The following is a 26,998-nucleotide window of genomic DNA, read 5'->3' on the forward strand; positions in this document are numbered from 1 at the left end:
TATTCTAACCTTCACTTTAATTATTTACATAGATTAATATGTATATATATTATACTATATATATTTATTTTGGCAATTAAATGATCAGCAGAATCTTCTGATTATGTCACCAAAGTCGAACAATATTTTTGTTTGTTTATTTACATACGAGTAAATTATTAATTTATAAACGATTAGACATAGAATATAGATATAGATAGATATGCACACATATGTATTTATTTATATTTTCAAAATATCAAGAAAATTAATATTTATATCGTGCTTCCGCATTTGTAATCAGAACACAACCCACTTTACTAAATGAGTTTTCAGCATAATGTCATATTGTTAGCTTCCAACTATAATAAGCTAACCATATCTGATAGCAAATAATATGTATATTCACAATACAAACATATGTATATATGTGTGTGTGTATGTGTATATATATATATTCAGTATGTTAATGAGTTCACACTGATTTCCACATGTGTATTTTACATATGTATTAGTTAATACAAACCGATTTCACTGCTAATCTATGCATAATTTTATATTTTCGAATAAACATAGCTATGGATGTAATACTCCTAGGATACTTATCAGTCGAATTCCCACATGTCAATCCTTATATTTAAATTTGTTGTATATCCGCTTTGCTCAATTTGTATAATTTATGCAGCGTTGACCCAATTTCCGTGTGACTTGATGAGAGTGCACACAGAGGAATGAGTACTTTGTCGCGATAAACTAATTAGTTGCGGATGGGTGGTGTTCTTTTCATTAGTTGCTTAGTATAATGGAACTGTCATACATATGCATAAGTATGCCATATATTGTCACTTAAAATGCAAAACAATATAATGTATAATATCATCAAAAAATTCATAATTGAGTTTATTATTGCTTACGATTCGCTTTATCATATAACAAATTTTCAGCTTTAAATATAACCAATAAATAACTAATATATAACTAATATATAACCAATATATAACTAATATATAACCAATATATTGGCAATATATAATCAATAAATAACTAATATATAGCCAATATGTAACCATTTTATAACCATTTTATAACCAAAACTCAAATTTTGTGCTTTCTATTTTATCGTTTTCCTTCACTCGTAAACTTGTGATAGGTGATCTTCCGTTATTTTCATTTTTGAGTGTGGACGATTTGTTGCATTTTCCAATGACTTCAGTCAACTTTAGGTAAATTTATATTAATTTAAGAAATTAGTTTTTCTTACCCGCAACTTATTTGAAAAACTCCGACTCAAATTTTTACACAGATTTGGAGATGGGTTCAATAATCGCAACGATACTCGACATTAGTGCAGAACAACTTCTCTCTGAAACCAGATTATATACAAGCAACTCGACACTCCATCCGAACTCTACTCGAAAAATAACCAAGGATGAATATCACTAACTACAGATTACTAAGAAGACAAAAACAAGCTTTGAAAATCAAGGAGTGCAAAAATGTCAACGAAATAATAATGAATGAAATGAAATCATAATGATTGAAATAAAACACGCTAGTTAAGTATCACTCTACTTAGGTAATACCTGTTTTCCGCTGACCGAAACTTAGAAAGTAACAATCGCACAAAAACTGTCATAAACCACATCAAGAGGAGTTAAATTACTAATCGATTATACCACTTCGATTCTCATTAAATCTACAACTCTTCCTGTATTATAAATTAAGGCAGATCTTCTTGCTTTCATGCAAATGCAAGGCAAACTCTTAAATAAAATCGATCAGAGCCCAAATATGAAGATTAGACAAGTGATGAATCGAACAACTTCTCAGCATTGAATATTTTATGTCGATAATTAATCTCCAATCTTTTATTTAATTCAAGTTTATCGCATTTAAAAAATCTTTCTCACACTTTCGGTGACGTTAGTAAAGAGAAACGAGCTCTCGAGTTGTTTTTTCTTTTTATTGATCGTGAGTGGTCCAAATTAGTCCAAATAATTCGGTGTCGGAGGATGGAGTCATGTGTAGAAGTTCACGCAAGTGAGGAAAGTTCTCTGATCGCCATTCACTTGGGAGTGGCCAGTGAAACGATTCTTTTACATGGCTCAAGCAGCTTACTTCCGGTCTTTGACCAAGTATCCTCTGGGTAAGCCTAAGAACATCCGTTCGAAGGCGAGCCAAAGTGAGAAGGCGAAACATTTCCCATTACGCTGGGTTTGGGACCCGCCACGTAAAGAACCCCCCAGTGAAGAGCTACAACCAGCCTCGGATGAGAGACCCCCCTTTTGATGACGACCATGGCAAACGAAATAAGGACTACGAATTCCCTTAATTGGGAAGGTGCCGCTGCCCAGCTGGTTGATGTCCTCGTAAAGACAAAGGCTGACACCACCGCCGTCCAAGAAATGCGATGGACGGGACAAGGACAGAGACGAGTAGGTCCATGTTTTACTACAGTGGCCATATAAAGGAGCGCAAGTTTGGTGTAGGATGTGGTGGGAGAGAGACTCCGTCGCCGAGTACTATCATTCCTGCAAATGAACGTCTAGCCACAATCCGCATCAAAGCGAGGTTCTTCAACATATCGCTGATTTGCGTGCCTTCTATGAGCGCTTGGAGCGCGCTTAGAGACACGATGTCAAAATCGTGCTTGGCGAAACGCCAGGGTGGGCAAAGAAGGTATATTTGGCACTACGGTCGGTAAATTCAGCCTCCAGGACGAAACATCCCCAAATGGGTTGAGGCACTTCGCCGGGGCCCGATATGGTTATCCGTACTAGATTCCAGCATAAGAAGATTCATCAAGCTACCTGGCTGTCTCCGGATCGAAAAACTACCAACCAGATCGATCATGTTGTGATAGACGGAAGACACGTCTCCAGTGTTTTAGATGTGCGTGCGCTCCGAGGTCCTAACATCGACTCGGACCACTATCTTGTTGCAGCTAAGATTCGCACCCGCCTCTGTGCAGCAAAAAACGCAGCAAAAAAACCAAACACAAGGAAGGTTCGACGTCGAAAATCACAACAGACAGCCGAACGATTTTCTACTCGGCTTGCACTCCTGCTCTCTGAGAGCACTCGTCAACAACTCGTATAAGGGAACTGTGGGACGGCATTTCAAACTCCTTACGTAAGCTGCAACCGAAACCATTGGTTTTCGGAAAGTGCAAAAGAACAGCTGGTACGACGAGGGAGTGCCGTGTCGCAAGAGAAAACAGGCTGCCTACCTCGCAACGTTACGATCGACCACTACACGTGCGGGATGGGATAGAAAGAGTAAAAAGCGAGACGCATTTGTAGACAGAAGAAGAAAGAGGCTGAAATGCGTGAGTACGAAGAGCTTGATAAGCTGGCCGACAGGGGTAATGCTCGAAAAATTCTACGAAAAATGCGGCGGCTTACGGAAGGTTTCAAGACCGGAGCGTATTCCTGTAGAACCCCCAAAGGTGATCTAGTCACTGATGCCCAGAGCATACTTAAATTATGGAGGGAACACTTCTCCAGCCTGCTGAATGGCAATGAACGCACAACACCAGGAGAAGGAGAACCCGATTCCCCAATCGATGACGATGGAGCAGACGTTCCATTACCCGACCATGAAGAAGTTCGAGTAGCAATTGCCCGCCTGAAGAACAACAAAGCGGCAGGGGCCGACGGATTGCCGGCCGAGCTATTCAAACACGGCGGCGAAGAGCTGATAAGGTGCATGCATCAGCTTCTTTGTAAAATATGGTCGGACGAAAGCATGCCCAACGATTGGAATTTAAGTGTGCTATGCCCAATCCATAAAAAAGGAGATCTGCGCCAACTACCGTGGGATTAGCCTCCTCAACATCGCATATAAGGTTCTATCGAGCGTATTGTGTGAAAGATTAAAGCCCACCGTCAACAAACTGATTGGACCTGGAGTGTGGCAAATCAACAACCGACCAGATATTCACCATGCGCCAAATCTTGAAAGAGACCCGTGAAAGGAGAGTCGACATACACCACCTCTTCGTCGATTTCAAAGCTGCTTTCGACAGCACGAAAAGGCCTCAATGCCGCGATGTCTGAATTTGGTATCCCCGCAAAACTAATACGGCTGTGTAAACTGACGTTGAGTAACACCAAAAGCACCGTCAGGATCGGGAAGGACCTCTCCGAGCCGTTCGATACCAAACGAGGTTTCAGACAAGGCGATTCCCTATCGTGCGACTTTTTCAACCTGCTTTTGGAGAAAATAGTTCGAGCCGCAGAACTAATTAGAGAAGGTACCATCTTCTATAAGAGTGTACAGCTGTTGGCGTATGCCGATGATATTGATATCATCGGCCTCAACAACCGCGCCGTTAGTTCTGCTTTCTCCAGGCTGGACAAGGAAGCACAGAAAATGGGTCTGGTAGTGAACGAGGGCAAGACGAAGTATCTCCTGTCACCAAACAAACAGTCGTTGCACTCGCGACTTGGGTCACGAATGTCACTGTTGACAGTCATAACTTTGAAGTCGTAGATAATTTCGTCTATCTTGGAACCAGCGTAAACACCACCAACAGTGTCAGCCTAGAAATCCAACGCAGGATAACTCTTGCCAACAGGTGCTACTTCGGACTGAGTAGGCAATTGAAAAGTAAAGTCCTCTCTCGACGAACAAAAGCCAAACTCTATAAGTCACTCATCCTGCTGTATGGTGCAGAGTCTTGGACGATGTCAACAACGGATGAGTCGACGTTGCGAGTTTTCGAGAGAAAAGTTCTGCGAAAGATTTATGGTCCTTTGCGCGTTAGCCACGGCGAATACCGCATTCGATGGAACGATGAGCTGTACGAGATATACGACGACATCGACATAGTTCAGCGAATTAAAAGACAGCGGCTACGCTGGCTAGGTCATGTTGTCCGGATGGACGAAAACACTCCAGCTCTGAAAGTATTCGACGCAGTACCCACCGTTGAAAGGACCAAGTGGAGAAGGACCCGGCTTCGCTTGGAATATCCAATTGGCGCCACGTAGCGAGAAGAAGAAACGACTGGCGCGCTGTTGTTAACTCGGCTATAATAACTCAGTGTCGATCACAAACTGAATCTGAAAAGCATGTTGGAGAGAAGCATTTTTAGAGCATGATGATGGAATGAAATGATAATCCACATGACTGAGATCAACAGCTTGGATATTGTTTTAGATTCTAATTCCAACTGCTAAAAAGCTTTCAATCAAGAGAGATGTCGAAAGGAAAGCATAGCCCACAATCCTGAAAGTATTCATTGCCTGGCTAAGGAATGAAGATAAGACATCTCACCGAAAGTAAACGTAGGATAAGTTTGATAGTGCATTAAAGGCTTTTGACTTTGCAGTGTCTATAATCAAGATGTGATTTTGTACTATGGGACGAAGGCTTAAGCAGACAGTTCCCTCAGTTCTGCAAATTTATTTACAGGTCATATTTAAAAAATTAATAAATAATAAGTTATTAGAGGTGGTAACCAAATTAAGCCTTATATAAGAACTCAGCGGATGCGGTAAAATACCTAATTTGTTCCACCCCAGCTGCCCAATGTCTGTTAAGTTGGAGTACTTGGAGGCGCTTTAATAAATCCTGCTTCATCCGGCTGAAGTTTGCGGACTTGCTGGTTAGAGCAGAGTCTATTTGGCACCTTCTGTTATGCCAAAAATCTCGACCTGAAAGACTGAGTTTTAGTTATTTAGTTACAGATTACTAAAAAAGAAGCCTGCGTCTGTTTGTTTCTCAACCTTTGATAGAATAAGCAGATTTCGCCGTTGGAGCTCTCGATCACAGAACCATTGGTCCATTCTTATATTTTCTGGAATGAAACATTGTGTTTAATTCCTTATAGATCTCCCTCTCTCAATCGCATAGTCAAATCAATTTCAGATTCATTCATGATCTGTAGAATTATAAAAGTTTCATTCATTACCCAAGGAATATCGACTCCGAAATACAATCTGTGATGAAGTCAATAATCGGAATTCGAAGATAGGCGTCTTATTGTGATTCATTTCGTTTCATACTCTCTCAGTTGTTTCGAAAAATCTGGCATGCATGTGTTTATATGTCAGCGTAATTGAGTTGGCTGAAATAATTTCATATTGCGCTGGCAACCAATAAAAACGTGCTATAAATAAATAAATACGCCGTCTTTGATTTTTATAGAATCTGTCTAACACACATACATAAATGTGTGCGCAAAGCATAACTGTGCATAATTTTGTGTATTTTCAAATTTAATGTATTTTATGTTCATCTGCCCACAGCTGCGGCATGTCAATCCATTTGACATTTACATTCACAGAATTTGACGTTTATGATTGAGTTGTTTACACATGCAACATTGCGTATGTATTACTGCTTGAAAGTGTGTGTGAGTTCAGCTATGCAATTATATGCAGAAATAAAATTGCTTATTAAAATTTTTATAAAAAATTTTATAAAATGGATATTCATAAAAAAAAACATTATAAAAAAGTTTTCATTAAAAAAGTTAAATTTTTGTAAAGATTCACTTTCTCTTTTTTCATTAAAAATTTCAAAAAAATTTCGTAAATATTTTTTTTAGATATTTTTATATTATAAAATTTTTTATAAAAAATATATAAAAATAATTTTCATAAAAAATTATATGAAATTTTATAATGTTTTTTTTTACACAGATTGACTTTTTTTTCTTTCTTAGAAAAAGTTTCATAAAATATTCATGCCAGATGCACTGTTTTTTTATTAAAAATTTCATAAAATTTTCAAAAATTTTTGAAAATTTTCTTAGAAAAGATTTCATAAAATCTGCATGCAATTTCCTTAGTTGTTTAATACTATATAATTTGTTCATAAGATTTTCGAAATTTTTTATTCATAATGATTTTTTTTAAAAAAATTTCATAAAATTTTTCAAAAAAAAATTATTAAAATATGTATAATTTTTCATAATAAAGAAAGAACGCAATTTTTTTAATATTTTAATATTTTTTTAATTTTTTTCATAATAAAAATTTTGATACATATTTTTTTGAAATTTTTTACTTATTTTCATATTTTTCTTTTTATAATTTCTTAATTTTGCATGCATTTTTGTTTTAATGTTTAATATCGTTTAATTTTATTTTTATATAAAAGCTTTTCATAAATTTCCTTGAAATTTTAAATTTAGCAATTTTCAAAAGTTTTCATAACATTTTTTTAAGTATTTTATTATTAAATAATTTTTTCATAAAAAATTTTGTTGAAAATTTTTATTTATATTCACAGATAAAAAATATTAAAAAGTTATAATTTTTTTTATTAAATTCTTTTATAAAATTTTCATACATTTTTTTGAATATTTTAATATTGCAATAATTTTACATACATTTTTTGAAATTTTTTTATGAAAAAAATAGGTCGATCTGTGTAAAAATAATTGATAAATATCAATATAATTTTTTTCATAAAAAAGGATTTTTAAACAATTTTTTTGAATTTGTTTGCTTTCTTTTCATAAAAAAATTTCATGAAATTTGCGTAAAATATTTTTTATTAAAAAAATTTTCAATTTTTGTTAAAAAATTCATACAGTTTTCATGCTATTTTTTGATATTTTAATATCATATCATTTTTTTTATAAAAAAGGTTTTCATAAAATTTTTTGAAATTTGAAATTTAATAATTTTTATAAAATTTTCAGAAATTTTTTTTAGTTATTTTAATATTATATAATTTTGACGGCGATGATCTAGAAGTCGCGAACTTTTTGCTAATAAATTATTAACGCACGCAATTGTCATACAAAATCGCTCATTTTGTGATTGCTTTTGAAAAGTAACTGGATCTTTAAAATGTTGTATGTGTGTGTGCTGATCATCAAAAAGTAAGTTTTCTTGTTTTTCATAGAATAATATTTATTTTACTAAAACTTGGCAAACTAGTGTAGTTCAAGAATATCGTTTGTGATTCATTATTCTAGGATATGCTAGAATTTAACTACAACAATTTCTAATTTATGCAACAAAAATTCAAAATATTTCATTCTGAGGCTTTGAACTCCACTTTATTGGTTGCCATGTGTGAGTCAATGCCTGTGAAGCACCTTTCGCACACACACACAACCTCAAATATTCGCGAAACGTGCGCTTAATTGTGGTTTTTGTCGCGTGTTTGTTGTTTTTGACAAATTTTAAGCGCGAAGCAAATTTTCAAAATGCCTAAATTATTCATGCTTAATGAAGCCCGCTGTTATCCGCGACAAAACAAACAGTAAATGCGAATCTCATATGGAGACTCAATAAGCATAACAATTCGTGTGCGTTTGTGTGTGTGTGTTTCGGCGACCAAACGCAGCTTCCGCCAAGCGCTAAGCGTGTAGGCAAGCATATTTCGTTCATATAAATAGAGCGCCCAGCGGCTGTTTGGGTATTATCAAACTTTAACCGTTGTGGAGTTAACAGTTCGAGAAGCAAAAGAGAAAATGGTGCGTACATTTTCAGTGAAAAATTAATAAAAAAAAATATAAAAAATCGAAGAAAAATTATAAAAAAAAATTCGGAAAAAAAATTATAAAAAAGTCAAAGAAATTAAATTTGATAAATATTGTGTTCATTGCAGAAACTCTTCGCTGCCCTTTCCTTCGCCTTGCTGGCTTTCGCCGCCGCCGATGTCTCGCATCTTGGCTATGACTATCCTGTGCCCCACCACCATGAGGAAGTCAAGTCGGAGCCGATAGTGCCGCAGAATACTTACATCCCACCAGCACCACCAGCGCCCCCTGCACCAGTTCATGAGGCTGTGCACTCGCACCCAATTGCTCCTCCTCCACCACCACCACCACCACCAGCACCAAAAAATACTTACATTCCACCTGCACCACCAGCGCCACCAGCACCAGTGGCTCCAGTTCATGAGGCCGTGCACTCGCACCCAATTGCTCCTCCTCCACCACCACCGCCACCAGCACCAAAAAATACTTACATTCCACCTGCACCACCAGCGCCACCAGCTCCAGTAGCTCCAGTTCATGAGGCCGTGCACTCGCACCCAATTGCTCCTCCTCCACCACCACCACCACCAGCACCAAAAAATACTTACATTCCACCTGCACCACCAGCGCCACCAGCTCCAGTAGCTCCAGTTCATGAGGCCGTGCACTCGCACCCAATTGCTCCTCCTCCACCACCACCACCACCAGCACCAAAAAATACATACATTCCACCTGCACCACCAGCGCCACCAGCTCCAGTAGCTCCAGTTCATGAGGCCGTGCACTCGCACCCAATTGCTCCTCCTCCACCACCACCAGCTCCACAAAACACCTACATTCCTCCAGCAGCCGCTCCAGCTCCAGCTCCAGAGCCATCCGCCACCCTTGAGGCTGACGGTTACCACTACAAGACTGTCCGTCGCGTAGTCTACAGACACCGTTTCTAAGCTGCCATCCCTTTCCAATAACTTTTCCCTGTGGGAAGTGTACCTGAGTTTGTTCTGAATCTAAATCTAAATAAAAGTTGTTAATCTGTCATATATAAAACCGAATTTGGTTTGTGTTTTGTTTGAAAAGTTTAGATCTTCTTATCAATGCGAACTAGGAAAACTATTCTCAGTCAATTGTGCTTAAGTCGTAGGTTCCATACTACATAGGAGCTCATCCCTCCCTCCCTCTTAAGAAATATTTGAAGACCGAAGAAAATGGAGACCTTTAGTGCGACATTATATGCAATATTGTAGAGGGATTAGTTGGACTGTTTAGAACGCCGGGCCGTTGCGGTGTAATAAGAAATACTATATACTGGATCATGAGATCCTTCCAAGTGGGCAATGTGAGTTTCGGTCATGTATTCTGATTTGACGAAGGTAAGACTACTGAGATGTTTCAGCCTCAGTCGTATAAATGAAGAAAAAGTGCCTGTCTGTTTCCATCGCATCCCCCTCCATAAGTCTTTGACAACTAACGTCCGACAAGAATTTTAGCTTTACCTTATGAATGCCAATTGGACACTGTCCAGTAAGAACACCTATCACTTGCGTTCTAGTCTCGCAGTCGCACAAGAGCTGATATACGTTGGTTTAGTGCTAGATCGCAAGACGCCAATAGAGATCTTAATTGGTCCCATTCCGATGCGAGCGAATTTAGGCCGTCTCCTCATGTTAGCTCAGTGGATATGCAGTTCACAGTGATTCCGCTGTAATCAGGAACCTAAACGAGTCTAATGTTGAAGTAACTTTTTTCGTCTGTCCTTGACTAGCTTTGAATGCACAGTTAACAAGGTCAGTGCTATTGTTGCCTTACAGAAAACTCTCTCTGTAAAACTCCCTCCATTCTTCGACCCATCCATGAAAACGCGCATAGCGTTTCTTCTACGGTGACTTCTCTCCTTCCACAGTGTGTGAAGAGCAGTCGAAGAAGGAGATAATTTCGGTGTGTTCGGTGTTCACGAACTGATGGTGAGTGGTTTCCTTTGGAAAGATGATGATGGAATTCATCTAGGGAAAAGTTATATCTGACAATATATTCTCTTCCCGTGGTCAAGTGACCTGCTTTGTGAAACGTGGACTTTGCTTAGACAGACTATTTCTAACTGAGTTCGAAAATATTTGAAGAAACAGAACTCTTAGACGGATCCAGTTTTTCTGTAGAGCCATGATCAATACATGTTCAGGGTTTTTGTTTTCCCTTTTGTTTTCAACTCTGAATGAGATGGGTGAGTTTGTTCGGTGTCTGAAAATCATTTTAAGTCTAAGTTTAACTGAGGTTCAGCTAGCATAATCAATTATTTTGATTGGATTCATGAGAAATTGATTCAAGTGGAATTGGATCAGTCCTTGCCTAAGTTTATGGAAAGACCGCGCCTTAATATTGGAAACTGGTCCAAGACCATTTTTCGAATTTGGAGCTCACTTGGGCGATTGTGCCTATTTGAAGCCCAAACTGAGCGGTAATTTCGAAAACTGCTGTAAGCTTATTTAATTAAGATGTGACCACCGTTAGCAGATATTACTCGAATCTATCTTGGTGGAATATTTTAACGAAATATGAAGAAGCGATCCTGAGTCTTGAGAACCTTTTCCTCTAAGCTTCAAGTTAATTCAACCTCCATATGTTTACCACAGTGCTCTGATCTCAAGCAGATATTTATCATTTATTAGGGTATCGGGTACTATATCGTATACTTCGTAAAAGTAATACGCAGTAATTCCATATGCTCTTTTCTGAAACGTCTGTTGTTCCAGAAGATCTTTAAAAAATCCTTTTCAGAGAAACTCTCAAATAATTATATTAAAACTTTCAACAACGTTTATTTAATTCTATAAGGTTTTTTTTCGTAAAAAAATCAGTCAAATTTTTGGAGTATTTGTGGCATTTCAACCTTTAGAAACGACGTCTGTAGACAACACGGCGGACGGTCTTGTAGCGGTAACCATCTTGACCGAGCGATGCTGATGGCGGAATGTACGTATTTTGTGGAACAATCGGTTGGGATTGCACAGCTTCATGGATCGGAGCTGGAACTGGGTAACTGTAGCCCTGAGCAGGTGCAGGTGCGATTGGCTGGGATTGGATGGCTTCATGGATTGGAGCTGGTGCTGGGTAGCTGTATCCCTGGGCGGGTGCTGGAGCTGGTGGTGCGGGTGGGATGTAGGTACTTTGTGGAACGATTGGCTGGGATTTGACGGCTTCGTGGATTGGAGCTGGAGCTGGGTAGCTGTAGCCCTGAGCTGGTGCTGGAACCGGTGCTGCGGGTGGGATGTAGGTATTTTGTGGAACAATCGGTTGAGATTTAACAGCTTCATGAATTGGCGCGGGAGCTGGGTAGCTGTAGCCCTGGGCGGGTGCTGGAGCTGGTGCGGCAGGTGGGATGTAGGTGTTCTGTGGAACAATCGGTTGGGACTTAACAGCTTCATGAATTGGCGCTGGAGCTGGGTAGCTGTAGCCTTGAGCTGGTGCTGGAGCCGCGGGTGGGATGTAAGTGTTCTGTGGAACAATCGGTTGGGATTGAACAGCCTCACGAATTGGCGCAGGAGCTGGGTAGCTGTAGCCCTGAGCTGGCACAATCGGCTGCGAGCGCACAGCTTCATGCACAGGCGCAGGATAATTGTAACCACCGCCGAGGTGAGAGACGTCAGCAGCGGCAAAAGCCAACAAGGCAAAAGAGGCGGCAACGAAGAGTTTCTGCGAGAAGGAACCATTATTATTATTTATGTAATCAAAATGCTTATGTTTCGAAGTCATATGGTATGAGATTTCTTTTGAAATTATATTTGATAGTAATTTTTTTTTCAATAATATTCTGTTTTATTTTATTATACCCTGAACAGAGTATATTAAGTTTGTCACGAAGTTTGTAACACCCAGAAGGAATCATCGGAGACCCTATAAAGTATATATATAAATGATCAGTATATCGAGCTGAGTCGATTTAGCCATGTCCGTCTGTCTGTCTGTCTGTCCGTCTGTCCCTCTGTCTGTCTGTATATATACGAACTAGTCCCTCAGTTTTTAAGATATCGTTTTGAAATTTTGCAAACGTCATTTTCTCTTCAAGAAGCTGCTCATTTGTCGGAACGGCCGATATCGGACCACTATAACATGTAGCTGCCATACAAACTGAACGATCGGCATCAAATGCTTGTATGGAAAACTTTCACATTTGACAAGATATATTCACGAAATTTGGTATATATTATTTCCTAGAGCAACAATGTAATCTCCGAAGAAATTGATCAGATCGGTTAACTATAGCATATAGCTTCCATACAAACTGAACACAAAGTTACTAACAGAAATGCACCTGTGAAGGGTATTTAGCTTTGGTGCAACCGAAGTTAACGTTTTTTCTTGTTTTATTTTATTTTTATTTTTGAAAATCTGTTTTCTGAAATATCGCATATAAATAAAATAACATTTATTAATTTTTATTATTTTTGTTGAATAAAAACTATTTATTATGAACTTCACAAAGAAAATTTAGTGTAATATTTTTTTAAAATAATTTTCGGGTTATTTTTTGGTATTATATTATTTTTTTAATTAAATTTTTTTTTACTTTTTTTAATCACTTTTCTTTTTCTTCAAAATTTATTTAATTTTTTTTTTACAATTTTCTCCTTATCCAAACAAAAACTGTTTCACATCTCACCATTTTGCTGGTTTCTTGAATTGTTCGCAGCACTAACGTAGGACTTGGATTATGTCCAATTAGTTTCGCCTGCGCTTATTTATACCAAAGAAACATCCGTTGCGTAAATTCACTTAGGCGCCAATTTCGATTATTAGTCACAGTAAGACGCCCATAGTCATTTGCATAAAATGCGGAAGTAGCATTTCTCATTTGGCAAAATCATTGCTGTATTTGACTTTTTTATTTTGTTCTTACTACGGAAAATAATAGCTAAGAACCAAAAAATGCGGAAAGCAGATGCTCAAAAACGACTAAGCCAAATTACCCCATAAAGCCGATTCAAAGTTTTAATGATTATAGCCAAATGAAAAAAAATAATGGTATGTTTATATTCTATGTTTTAATTATCGATTCACGTTATGGCTGATTCTTAGTACATATATATGTATAAACACATATACTTCAGTATGTGTGATGTTATGGAATTCTTTCGTGGTTTTGTTTTGCCAAACTTTTTTAAGAATTTAGTTATTAATGTCTTACCGTTATGTTACAACTTTTATGATTCTGGATTGTAGTGTGCCCTGCTACTAAGAATATAAGCTTATTCTTTTGTTTTGTATATATTAAGAATCATAAACCCTTTGTTAGCGTAAACGCCGTTTAATTCGTCCGCTGAGCAGTGCTGGAGTCAGAACTTGTTTTACAATGCCACTTTGCTCTACACATTTTTCAATAAAGCAATAAAAAATATTTAAAACTCATCACTGACTTCTACTCACTATAACAAATTCATATATCTATAGTGTGATGTCACTAATAAAAAGCTTAATGCGAATTCGCAAAGCCATAGAGATCTATCTAGAGAACCCAGCAGGAACACGACACAGGCGAACTGGTTCAGTTTCAATGAATTCGGTACCATAAGGGAGTCTATACATTTTAATTTATAAAAATACAACATAGGAGTAGTAAAAATATATTTACTAATTTTACAAAATATTGAAAAATAAGATTTCGTACTAAAAAACTTCAATTTTTCAGGCAGTTTTGTAATTACTTTACCGTAAAAACCAAGAAAATTTTGAGCCAAGCAAAATTTCGGCTTTACCAATTATGTTTCAATTATTTCAATGTCAAAGGTGCTCCACTCTTTGTCGAAAATATCGAAAAAATAATGAAAATACGCGAAGGGACCGTAAGGCCTGTTTCCGTTAATAGTTTTGAAACTTTATATAAAGCTGGATGAATGGATTCCACATAAGTTAACGCAAAAAAAAAAAACGCACAAAAGCACCAACTGCGAATCGCCAAAAAGTCGATCCATTTCTAAATCGTTGTGGGCGAGGTCGAATCACACTAAGCCAATGCAAACAGACAAGGGATCGCGGTCAAGTAGGTTTTGCAGTGTACTATATATGATAGGACTGGCACGAAATCATCTACTATAAGCTGCTCATAATGCCAAACACTTGAATTGGACCTGTGCTGTCAACAATTGTACCAGAAGGCAAAGGAAGGAAGGGAGTAGCGTTTTTGGCCGTTCCTGCTATAAAAGCGGCCAGCTTTGGCTAGTAGTAAAGGAAATAGCGTAATGTTGGGCCATCTACAGTATAAGTCACATTCTTGTGAATGTGGGAACATGGTTAGGGGGTTCTTGCGTATCCACCTTATAGTTTGCTGAAAAATTCGTGAATCGGATCGTTCCAGCTTTGCTAAATTTGTTTTTTCTTTCATTGTTTACGAGATATCTATCGAACTTGTTCCATAAACCTATTTTTCTTGAATGCCGATGAGGCATGGATTTATGAGTATTGCATGTCATACAAGACCACAATCATCGGAATACAGGGAAAAACAAGAGCCGAAACCAAAAAAAAAAAACAAAAACACCACCCCAAAGCCGCTGATGCTCATTGTTTCTTTCGATATTCGTGGTTTGGTGCATCAGATTTGGCTTCGTGTGATTTTTTCTTGTTCTCCAGTCTGGAATTGTCGCGCAGTGGAACCCCTTTTCAGGCTTGAAATTTGAACATACAAATAGTATTCGTCGATATGTTGATTAAAAACATAGATATTGGTGATTTTTATGCGCGTATGTCGAATCCGAGACAGCTTGATCATTTTAATGGGTTTCGTGTTAAGGTTTTTGTTATTAGACTATATCTCATAATGAGACCAAAATTTGTTAGATTTATTTTAATGTTATTTTCACGCTCAAATACATTTCTGTGGTAATACCATGGTCAGGAAAGGAGGTTGATCCACAATATTTACATTATTAGATAATTATTTTTTTGGACACAAGCAATTTTCAGAATTCTTTTAGGAAATTTTCGTATATTTCTGCGCATAGAAATCATCAACAGTTCTTTTGCAATTTATAGTATTGCTTTAAAACCTTCCCTGGCTTTCTACCTATATACGAGTATTAACTTTAATACTGCTAAGTTTTTGTTGAACATTGCTTTTAGGAGTAGTTAGCAACTAGTGTCTATCGAATTACTTCGACTAGCTCAACTCGGTTCAACGTTTTGTTGTGTTTGAAATTCTCTTTTGTATATATTATATGGTACAACTTCATCGGTGGTGTTGGTGGTGCCGGTGTTGTTCAACAAGTTCACGCCTGCCGATGGTCATTATGCGTTGTCGTTATAACTTCAAGTTTACTTTTTTCATTTTTTTTTTTTGCTGTGTGATTCTCAAAATACTACTAATTTTAATATTCGCCTATTCATTGCCTCTTTTTTACGACCATTCCGAGTTCAGCCACGGTATTCGCCCCCAGGCAAGACCAATTAACGGGCGCTACCATACACCTTACCTAATGGCTAATCACTGACGCTGGCGTTGCTCCAACGAAACTTCACTCGTATTTACTCGTACTCGTATGCATATTAGTGTGGCGCGGCGCTTCGTTGCCACCAGCAAATCGACGGACATTAGCACTGCAACCAATACAAATAGCAAATATTAGTGTGTAAATACGAAATATTCGTAATAATAATAAACATTGAAAACGCCAAACAACAACAATAGCAGCAGCTGTCTACAGCGCCGTCGACACGCAAGGGCAACAAATGCGGACTGACGTGCACTGGCTGAACGGCATCTTCAGCTCAGCTGTTGGTGTGAGCGAGTTTGGTGTTCTTTACGCCGTCTTTGTTGTTGTTGGTGTCTAGTAGCCATCAGCTGTGAATTGATGGCGCTCTGTCCGGCAACTTTTTTATGCAGATTAGATCATTAGTGTTGGATTTTCGTTTTGTTATTGCTCGCTCGGTTTGGTTGTTGTTGTTATTGCTGTTGCTATTGCTTTTATTAGTTTTGTTATTGCTTTTATTGTTGGTCTTGTGGTTTCTTGCTTTGGTTAACTCAATATTTGTGCGGTCATCAGCCGTTTAAGGTAAAGAAAAATAAAATTTATTTTGTTTTTTGTTTTTGTTTTTTTTTTAGTGTGCTTGCACTTATAACATTTTGTTGTTTCCCCATGGGTGCTATAAGTTGTTGTTGCTGTTGTTTTTACTTATTTTTTTCTTTTTGGGCCTTTGACTGCTTGACTTTACATGTTGTGGTAGGTAAATGCTTTGGAGCTTGCTTAGAGGCCTGTGCTTGCTTCTTGCTGCTGTTGTTTTTTTTTGTTGTTGTTTTTTCTGTTTTTGTTGTTGTTTTTGTCAGTGTTTACTTATCGGTTGTTTCGTTTATGACAGCTGTTGCTCTTTCGATTTGTTCGTTTGTTTGTCTTTTACAATTTTCTTTGGTTTGGTATCAGTTTCATTGAACTTGTGCGGCATATTAGGGTGTGCCGTAAATTGTGTACACCTTTTTTGCGTTTTGTTAAAATGCAGAGAAAATTTCTTGTTGTTTTATATTTTCGAAAAACTACTTTTTGTGCAATAACTTAAATAAAATTAATTTATCTTTTTTTTCAAATACCTGTATATATTTATACTCTCGCAACAAAGTTGCCAAAGAGAGTATTATAGTTTTGTTCACATAACGGTTGTTTGTAAGTCCTAAAACTAAAAGAGTCAGATATAGGGTTATATATACCAAAGTGATCAGGGTGACGAGTAGAGTCGAAATCCGGATGTCTGTCTGTCCGTCCGTCCGTCCGTGCAAGCTGTAACTTGAGTAAAAATTGAGATATCATGATGAAACTTGGTACACGTATTCCTTAGCTCCATAAGAAGGTTAAGATCGAAGATGGGCAAAATCGATCAACTGCCACGCCCAAAAAATGGCAGAAACCGAAAACCTATAAAGTGTCATAACTAAGCCATAAATAAAGATATTAAAGTGAACACAAAGGATCGCATTAGGGAGGGGCATATTTGGACGCAATTTTTTTTGTTTTTTGGGCGTGGCCCCGCTCCCTAAGTTTTTTGTACATATCTCGGAAACATTTTGTATGTCAACCAAACTGGGTGCTACACAGTCGTTTTCTTCAGGCATTTCCATATACAGTTAAAAAATGGAAGAAATCGGATAATAACCACGCCCACCTCCCATACAAAGGCTATGTTGAAAATCACTAAAAGTGCGTTAACCGACTAACAAAAAACGTCAGAAACACTAAATTGCAGAAGGAAGCTGCACAGAGACTGCTGCACCCAGGTGCCCAAATGGGCGTGGCCTCGCCCACTTATGGACCAAAAACCATATCTCAGAACTTGACCGATTTGTTTGAAATTTATACTATTTTCTTTGGTTTGTTATCGGTTCACAACGACACCTTCTTCCAATATAACGCTATTTTGAAATCCATCTGATGCCTTCTTTGTATAATATATACATTAGGAACCAATGATGAGAGCGGAATAAAACTTTACAAAAATACGGTATTTGAAAACTATGTAAATGACGTATAATGAAATCTCGATTATCACTTTATCATGCGAGAGTATAAAATGTTCGGTGACACCCGAATACCTTCCTATATATTTTTATTTAAATTAATCCATTTTTATTAAAACAAAAAAATATTTAAAACAAGAAAAAATAATATTTCGGCTGCAACAAAACTATAATACCCTTCACTGGTGCATTTTTTCATAGCATAATGGGTATAAAAAATCTCAATTTTGATTTTTATTGGTCAGTTTGTATGGCAGCTATATGATATAGTCGTCCGATCTGAACAATTTGTGTGGAAATTGCATTATTGCTTTAGAAAATAAGCCATGCCAAATTTCCTGAAGATATCTCGTCAAATAACAAAGCTTGCCATACAACAGCTGAGTTTGATAATTAAATTTGTATGACAGCTATATGCTATAGTGTGCCGATATCGAAGATTCCGACAAAGGAGCTTTTTCTTGAAGAGAAAAGAAGATGTGCAAATATTCATATCGATATCTCAAAGACTGAGGGTCTAGATCGGGTATATGTATTTAGATGGACATACTTGAACCGACTCAGCTCGTCATGCTGATCAATTACGTGTTTATGTATATATTTTATAGGATATTCGATGTTTCCTTCTGTGTACTACAAATTTATTTTTGCAGTTTAGATAATTATAGCGTTGGAGTATAAAGTAATAATTTTAATTTAGTTTTAATTTAAATTTACTTTTAATAATTCACTTTTAGATAACTATAAAAATAATTTAAAATTCCTGTGTTTGTTAAAATTGAAACTTTATTTTGTTATTTTTTTCACAAATTTGACGCCTCTTGCGCCACTGTAGTTCCCCAAAAATGTGCCGTTCATGTCTCTTAATCATTTAAGTCCATTATAGATACCAACTAAAAGCCAATTATATCTGTATTTGCCTTTTAATTATTCGTTAAAGCGTTTCGCGCCTCTTGTTTACCTTCAAAAATAAAAAAATTAAAAAAAAATCTCGCATGACATTTTATAATTTTCCATCAGCTGATATAATTTAATAGCATGCAATATTTAAGAAATACATATCGTTACAAATTATACATATATTTAAGTAACTGTGGTAGCTGTTGCATTAATTTGTGCACAGAATTCCTCACGCAAGATTTTCTCGCATGATATATTATCAGACCAATGTTATTACTATATTCGTTTCTTCACTAATTAACTTAGTTCGCCTTATTTGAATTAAATAAATTTGTATAAAAAACTAACTGGTCGACATTTATTAGCATAAAACGTTTTTAATTATATCTAAGTATATTTATATATGTATATAGTATATCTATTTATTTATATATGTATATACTTACACTTCTTGGTTGAACTATAAAATTTAGTAGCAGTTGTGTGTATATTAGCATAAATTTAGTTGGTGACGTCGTAAGTGCTCGCATATATTAAAAGTGAACTTGAAAATATAGAAATGCTTTCAAATATTTATCGATAATTTTAATATATTTATCGATAGTTTTAATATATTTATCGATAGTTTTAACATAATTATAATTTATCGATTTTTTTTATCGATATTGGCTGTTTTCTTGCAGATATTTAATCTGATTAATTGCTTTTATTTAAATTTTTTTCATTTCCATTTTAACCCCTTCTGTTCCCAAACATATCTAGATATATAATTTACAGGACCTAGATTTTCGTATAGGGTTCAAATTGGTCCACTCAATGTTGTTCTTTCGAAATACTAGTAAATATTGCTTGAGTGCCACTTTTTGCCATCTAAGCCCAAGCGTTCGAGCGTAATATGTTTTCGTGTCAAGAAATGTTGAAAAAGCTCACGATACGAGCCTTAGGCGTTGAGTGAGTAGAGATCGAACGATTATACATCCGGACCATTGATATCTCAAAAATGTAAAGGCTTAACCTTCAGATGACTAAACAAAGTTAATTTAGCAGCACTACTTTTCAAATATTGTCGCCTTCGAAGTTCTTAAAACTATAGGAGATTAAAAATGAACTTAAAAATCTCTTCTACAGACATTTCTCTCGTAATTATTTAAATAAATTTAAACTGTAATAACACAGGGCCTCCTGTATGTTTGAGTTGGATCTATCGGAACGGCATACATAGAATATTCTAGTTCTTCCAAAAGATTAAACCTTTAAAATTTGATATTGGCAGAGATTTCAGACATTTTAATTTGAAGCTTCGGCCTTGGATTCTTTGATGATACTTGAATCGATTTATAGAGAGAGATGATACTGAAGAATAATTAAATATTTGTTTCACGTCGATAACTACGAAAACGTGAAACAAAATGGTCTGACATTAATTTCGTTGCATTTACCCTAGAGAGAAAGCCGATGTTCTTAATAATGTTTGATAGAGTTCGATATTATTGTCAAATTCTGTTTTCGCTGATTTATTGCTTATCGGGTTTCATATAAACAATTCAGCTAAAGGACCATTAGACCGTTGGAATAAAAATAGAAGATTTACGAGTGGAACAAGCGCCATCTTGGTTTATGTAACTAAGGTTATAGAACGTTTTCGAGACAATCTGTTTAGTTAAAAAAAATGTACATTAAGATATAAAATAACCGATATGTAGATCCGCTTACGTTAGTCTATGGAACTTGTTTTCTAGCCGATACTTTGTGAGAAAAATTAACATCTGATCAAATTTGACCCGGACTGACAAACAATGTATCACCGATGTTTTGTGAGAAAAGTTAACATATGATCAAATTTGACCCGGACTGACATGGCTGGCATCTCATCAAATATGACCCGGAACTTGTTTTATCGCCGATGTTTTCTGAGAAAAATTAACGTCCGATCAAATTTGACCTGGAATGGCAAACAATTTATCGCCGACGTTTTATGAGAAAAATTAACAACTGATCAAATTTGACCCGGACTAACAAAAAACGATATTTTCACGTATTTTAATATAAATGCCAATGCAAACATGCGAATGCTTTTGCCAATTTTTCATATTTTTATTATAAGCTACGGCCAGTATAAACTTTAGTGTCTTAAGCGAGCTTTGTTTCTTTTTCAGTTTTGGATAATTTTTCGATAGCCATTTGTTAGATTGTTGGGCTGTTTCGACTTCATATTCATAAATCCAAGACTAGTGACTAGTGGGATCTCAGATAGGTTGTTAAGATCTTCTGCTATTTACCTAAGTTAACGAGTCAAGTCTTTAACAAAAATCTCTCATCTAAAATACAAACTATAACTGTTTACATTTATCACTTTATACGGCAGTAAATTTTATTTTCATGTATTTTAAATTTTTTTTTGTGGACATATTTTGAAGGTCTACTGCTACTTCTTCAATTATGTAAAACAGAAGCTGAATTAAAAAATTGTATAGCTCAGAGTTCTTTATTTTGTTGTAAACCAAAAGACTGCAGTGGAAAAGTGAATTGGTTAAGGTTATAATATATGTAAATTATTCAGATACGGCATGAAGATAATCATGGAAAAAAAATACAAAATACCTTTAATGGCTCGGATTCTTGCTTGTCAACTTCCGTGTGAAGTAGTGTCGAGCCCTCGGTCAATTAAGCGCTGCAGCACTTAAGCACCGCGCAACTGCATGCGGTGACCTTTGGCTGCGACAAAACTCAAAAATCTAACGGGTATAAATACGCGTTCAATAGCCGACTTAGATATTATCAAACTTTGACCGTTGTGGTGTAAACAGCTCAAGCAATCAACAAACAAAAAATGGTGCGTAAACAAACAGAAAAATAAATTATAAATAAACGCAAACAAAGCAAAGTAAAGAGAGACGAGAAAAAAATTTAAGTTCGAAGTTATCAAAAGAAAGAAAAAAAAATAAAATAAAAATATTTAACAGCTAAAAATAGCTAATTTCATATATATAATATTTAAAAATATATATGCTTAAAAATCAACAACAGCTTGTGCTTCGTGTCTTACTACTCAAATAGTGTCTCCTCTTGTGCAATCACTAATCAAATCTATTCCATTTCGTTTGTGCAGAAATTCTTCGTTGCCGTCTCCTTCGCCTTGCTGGCTGTCGCAGCTGCCGATGTCTCGCATCTCGGTGGTGGTGGCTACAATTACCCTGCTCCCATTCACGAGGAAGTAAAGTCGGAACCAATTGTACCACAAAACACCTACATCCCACCCGCACCACCAGCACCGGCACCGTCCCAAGGCTACAACTATCCAGCACCAGTGCATGAGGCGGTGAAATCGGAGCCGATTGTACCACAAAACACCTATATCCCTCCTCCAGCACCACAGAACACTTACATCCCACCCGCCGCACCCGTGCAGGAAGCTGTCCTCTCCGAACCAATTGCGCCACCACAAAACACATACATTCCACCACCAGCAGCACCACAGAACACCTACATCCCACCGGCACCAGTTCAGGAGGCGGTGCTCTCGCAGCCAATTGCTCCACCACAAAACACCTATCTTCCTCCATCATCCTCCCTTGGTCAAGACGGTTACCGTTACAAGACCGTTCGTCGTGTTGTCTACAGACGCCGTTTCTAGATGAGTCCACCGCTGTTGATTGTTTATTGTTGTTATTAGTTAATGTTGTTAATGAGGAATGTACCTGAATAATGCTTGAGTTCAAAATATAATTGTTGGAAATTTACTCTGTGGACTTTTTAATTGATGTCACACTTCACTTTTGAGCCTATAACTGACATTCATCCATTGGTCATCCAATGGAATCAACCTTTACACCTTTATCGTCTTCTTATCGTCTTTTCGTAAAAATTTCAAAAAAGAAAATCTCTCTAACTTAAAGTATACGACTGAGAGGACATCCCGCAAGAATATCGGGAATGTGTCTAAACACCATTGGTATGGTAGTACTCTGACAGGAGATGCATTCAGAGAAAACGGAATTGATTTTTTTTTTCACAAAAAAACAAGAAATTCCTCGAAGGAGACTCCAAAAATTAATGGAAAGTCTTCCGAGGCTCACTCCTCAGTGAGTAAAGAGCACGAGCTAAAGAAACTCTTATAACCACCCCATCGTCGGTTCTTGAATTGGTACCGCTTGTGCGGCTATAGTTCGAGGTACCAAGTGCAACCAGGTCCTTCTCTACCAGATCTTTCTAACGGAGTGGAGGTTTTCCTCTTCCTCTGTTTCCCTGGCGGGTACTGCGTCGAATACTCCCAGAAGTGGAGTGTTTTCATCCATTCGGACGACATGACGTAGCCGCTGTCTGTTGATTCGCTGAACTATGTCAATGTCGCCGTATATTTCACACAGTTCATCGTTCTGTCGACTGCGGCAATTGCCGTTGCCAATGCGCGAAGGACCATAAGTCTTCCGCAAAACTTTTCGCTCTAAAGCCGTAGCATATAGCATGACGGGACTGATGAGGGACTTGAAGAGTTTGGTCTTTGCTCCTTAAGAGCGGACTTGCTGTTTCAATTTCAACTCAGTCCAAAGTAGCATCTGTTGACAAGAATGATTCTGCGTTGGATTTCAAGACCTATAGACCTCTCATCTCTTCATCTATAGACCTCTCTGCTGAAATCAACGACCGCTGTCGGCAGAAGAATTTACATATAGAAAAGTCGGAAGAACGAAGTCGGTGTGGGATTATACTGTCTGTACTATACTAGTCAGCTTTATAAGTTGTCGGATCACAGCAATATCTTTCAAACAGTGGCTTTTGCTATTGGGAATACGGCGGAGCTAGTCTCCAATGCATCATAAAGCAACCTCAGAGTTAGCATCTACGTTTTGTAAAAAGCGAAGTAGCAACCAAGGCGTAAGCTCATTTCGCATAACTTCCATAAATTTCTTGGGAAACAGCGGAGTAGGGTAGCGACTTCATGTTTTCTGGGTACCAGCTGATGAGATAGTTAAGAGTGATGAAGGGCTATCATGCGAAAACGTGACCGATACTCGTAAACCCATGCCATGCCGCTGCAACGATCTGGACAAAAGCATGGTAGGATAGGTCCAAACGCGATGGAGCGATCTACCGGGATCAAAACTACAAAGTCACTTGTATAATGGTAGATTCGTAATATACAAAGGTCCAATGCACTCATGATACTAACCTACTGTTGGAGCCTGATCGGATCAATCACTGGTCACACTCTTGGCGGCAGTAGTTTGCTGTGTGGGGCTCACAGATCAAGATGAATGCAGGAAATGTCAAGAGCAAGTCACCAGAGAAAGGAATGAAGAATCTCTTATGCACTTGTTCCGCACTAGCAAGGCAATGCTTCAAACATATGGTAGCCCCGCGGTATCAGTAACTGGAAGCGGTATTGTTAGTGAGGCCGCAGAACCTTCGAAATTCGCGTCAAGCGCTGGCACTCTGAAGTACGTCTATTACTTAGGAACTAGGTAACACTATAGTAGCGCAAAGTACCAAAACTGGTTTTTCGCGTGGTTCATTAGCCTACCAGCCTAATTTGACATTAACTGAGATATGCGATCATATGTCTAAATGTGGGCAGCATTTTATTTAGTTTTGCATAACAATATTTATGCTTTGCCTACATTTAGGCTGAATTTAATTTTTTTCCAAATAATTTCGTTATAGTTTCTATACTGGGTGCACAATATAAGATTCAGGTACATACTTGTATTAAAAAATTCAAGTAATATAGTATCTTTGCCATGTTCGACTCACCACTTCCCTGCTCGCTTAGTTTCAGTGCTGCTCTGCTCTCTTAACAAAGCACTTACACGTGCAAGCCAGAACGAAGCTATACAATGAAACCAATCACAAAAGAATATGTGGCTAACTCAAAAGAGTGCTGTGACCACTTGCCATTCTATTCCCATTTGATTATGTCAGTCTATTTGATTTATACCAGCTCTCGTGTCTGTCTGAGTGTTTGCGCTCTTCACCACAATACCGCTAAAATGCCAAAAAAAAGTTAAACACGGGCGCCAGTCTTTCCAAAAACCACTTAAAAGCTGCGTGTGTGGAGACAACAAACAACAACAACAAAAAATTAATAAAATGAGCGAAAAACTGCAACATTATTTACGTGAGTATTATCAAGGCGAAAATCCATTAATGCTGCCGCCCACACAGTGCGCGCTTCTTCAGCGCTATGAGCGCACCTATAAAATCGGTGTGCAACATGGACATTTTCCCAGATGGCTGTTTTTGTTCGCCACTAATTTTCTGGCATACACGCTATTATTGTTATGTGCACACATACACACACATCGTTTTTTTTGCATTGTATAATACTTCGGGCAGTGATAAAAACAGACAAAAAACTCTCTAGCCAAATTACCAAGGAATGTCTGTGCATGTAGCATGTATAGTATGTATAGCGACGAGGGAACAACAAAAACACTGTAGTGCCAAAATTTTATGATTAAAATGTGAATTTAGCCGAAATTCGCCATAAACATGCAGTATAGCCATTTTTAGAAAATTGTGCTGCATTACCAATACATATGCACTTATATGAATGTATACCCAGCAGGGAAAGCAACTAGTTATTGGTTAATTTGTTTCATGTGGGAACGATGTAAAAGTCATTTTCTTTTAGAGAATTTAATCTACTTTACTAAACGGTGATTCATTTTTAAATGTTGTATTTCTTTGAAATCAGGATCTACATAGGAGGACCTACGAAAAAGCTGTCTTGCCGTGAGTAAGACTTTGTTGCTTAAAATTATCTCAAATTCAAAAGGCAAAGAGATTTATAATAACAATAGATGAATAAAGATAGTGATCGAACAACTAGTCAACATTTTTATTTTCTCTCTAAATAGCGGCTTCTCAAAAAAATTCTTTTTTTTTTTTTTTTAATTTACGCCTTAGAGCGGCAGAAATCGAAACTTTTATAAAAAATCTAGTTTTTTTTTTTATAAAATTCCGACATAACCTCCAGGTTGGGCAAAAAAGCGAAGCAAATTTTACGAGTCACTCATCATCACCACCCTGCTAAAGGTCATCCATTTTGAGATTTCCATTACTTTTTTAAAGAAAAAACACAGAAACTTCAAACTTAATGGGGAATATTTATTAGCATTCGAAAGAACAAATTTTTTTGAAGATTATCTGTTCCAATCTGGGTCTTAGATGGTCCATTCGTTGAGTCCAATTTTCTATGACTCGTTCGATCATTTCGACTGGTCACTGGCGAATGACACGGGTGACATTTTGCTCCAAGGCCTGAATCGAAGCTTGATTGTTCGCGTGGACTTTAGACTTTACATATCTCCATAGGAAAGAGTCTACCGACGTTATACCACACTATCTCAGAGGCCAATCGACCGGCCTGAAACGTGAAATTGTCTGCTCACCGAAGCGTTCTCTCAATGAATTCATAGATTAATGCGATGTCTGGGAAGAGGCGCCCGCTTGTGGAAACGAAATGTTGCCGAGATCACAAGCTTCAATTTCAAGCATGAAATAGTCGGTTACCATGACACGATAAAGGTCGCCATTGACGGTTACGTTCTCAACGGCATCATTTTTGAAGGAATATGGTTCGATGATTTCACCGGCTCACAAGCTATACCAAACCTTTGTTTTTTCTGGATGAAATGGCAGATCTAGAATATCTTCAGGTTGCTCTTTGTCCCAAATGTGGCAATTTTGCTTGTCTACATATCCATTAAGCCAGCAGTGGACCTAATCGCTGAACAAACTTTGGCTCAAAAACGTCCTAACTTCTTAGAACTTTTAAAGAGCCTATAGAGGGAAGCGATGTCACTTGGAAAAGTCGAGCGGCTTCAGTTCTTACACAAGCTGTATTTTGTACTCTTTGAATTAAAGATTTCGACGTTAAATGCGCCAAATCGTTCCATACGTCAGTCCGAGTTGCTGCAAACAGCGCTGAATCGACTCTCCGATCGCGAAACACTTTCTTTACAGAACGTGAAGTTTCAACAGCAAATTTTCTGAAAATATTCCCAATTATTTTTGCATTAGATTTTTCTTCAAAACAAAGAATCGATTTATTTAAATTCTGAAGTGGATATAACCCCTTAATTGTTGATGTCCTTCGTGCTGTCAACTGTTACGTCTTTCATTAGTCATATACTAGTCGTATACTAGTTCAAAGTGGTACAAAACTCTGTAGAGTTTCATAT

The 26,998-nt window shown here is 37.2% G+C and overlaps 2 protein-coding genes across 2 annotated transcripts in view; both read left to right on the plus strand.

Moving 5' to 3' along the window:
* LOC126763643 (probable G-protein coupled receptor 139) overlaps window positions 1-26,998 on the plus strand; it is a 226,001-nt gene that overhangs the window by 23,580 nt on the left and 175,423 nt on the right. The gene's annotated exons all lie outside the window — the stretch shown is intronic.
* On the plus strand, window positions 8,390-22,451 carry LOC126763646 (basic proline-rich protein-like). The gene is made up of 3 exons (XM_050481355.1): window positions 8,390-8,419; window positions 8,554-9,243; window positions 22,036-22,451. The coding sequence occupies exons 1-3, from the start codon at window positions 8,417-8,419 to the stop codon at window positions 22,447-22,449; spliced, it is 1,107 nt and encodes a 368-aa protein (XP_050337312.1). The 5' UTR covers window positions 8,390-8,416; the 3' UTR covers window positions 22,450-22,451.

Source organism: Bactrocera neohumeralis, chromosome 6 (assembly GCF_024586455.1).
Source record: "Bactrocera neohumeralis isolate Rockhampton chromosome 6, APGP_CSIRO_Bneo_wtdbg2-racon-allhic-juicebox.fasta_v2, whole genome shotgun sequence".
Lineage (NCBI taxonomy): Eukaryota > Metazoa > Arthropoda > Insecta > Diptera > Tephritidae > Bactrocera > Bactrocera neohumeralis.

Coding starts and splice junctions, on each gene's coding strand:
- LOC126763646 (XM_050481355.1), top strand. Junction 9,244..22,035: donor CTCCTCCTCCACCACCACCA/GCTCCACAAAAC, acceptor GAGGAAGTAAAG/TCGGAACCAATTGTACCACA.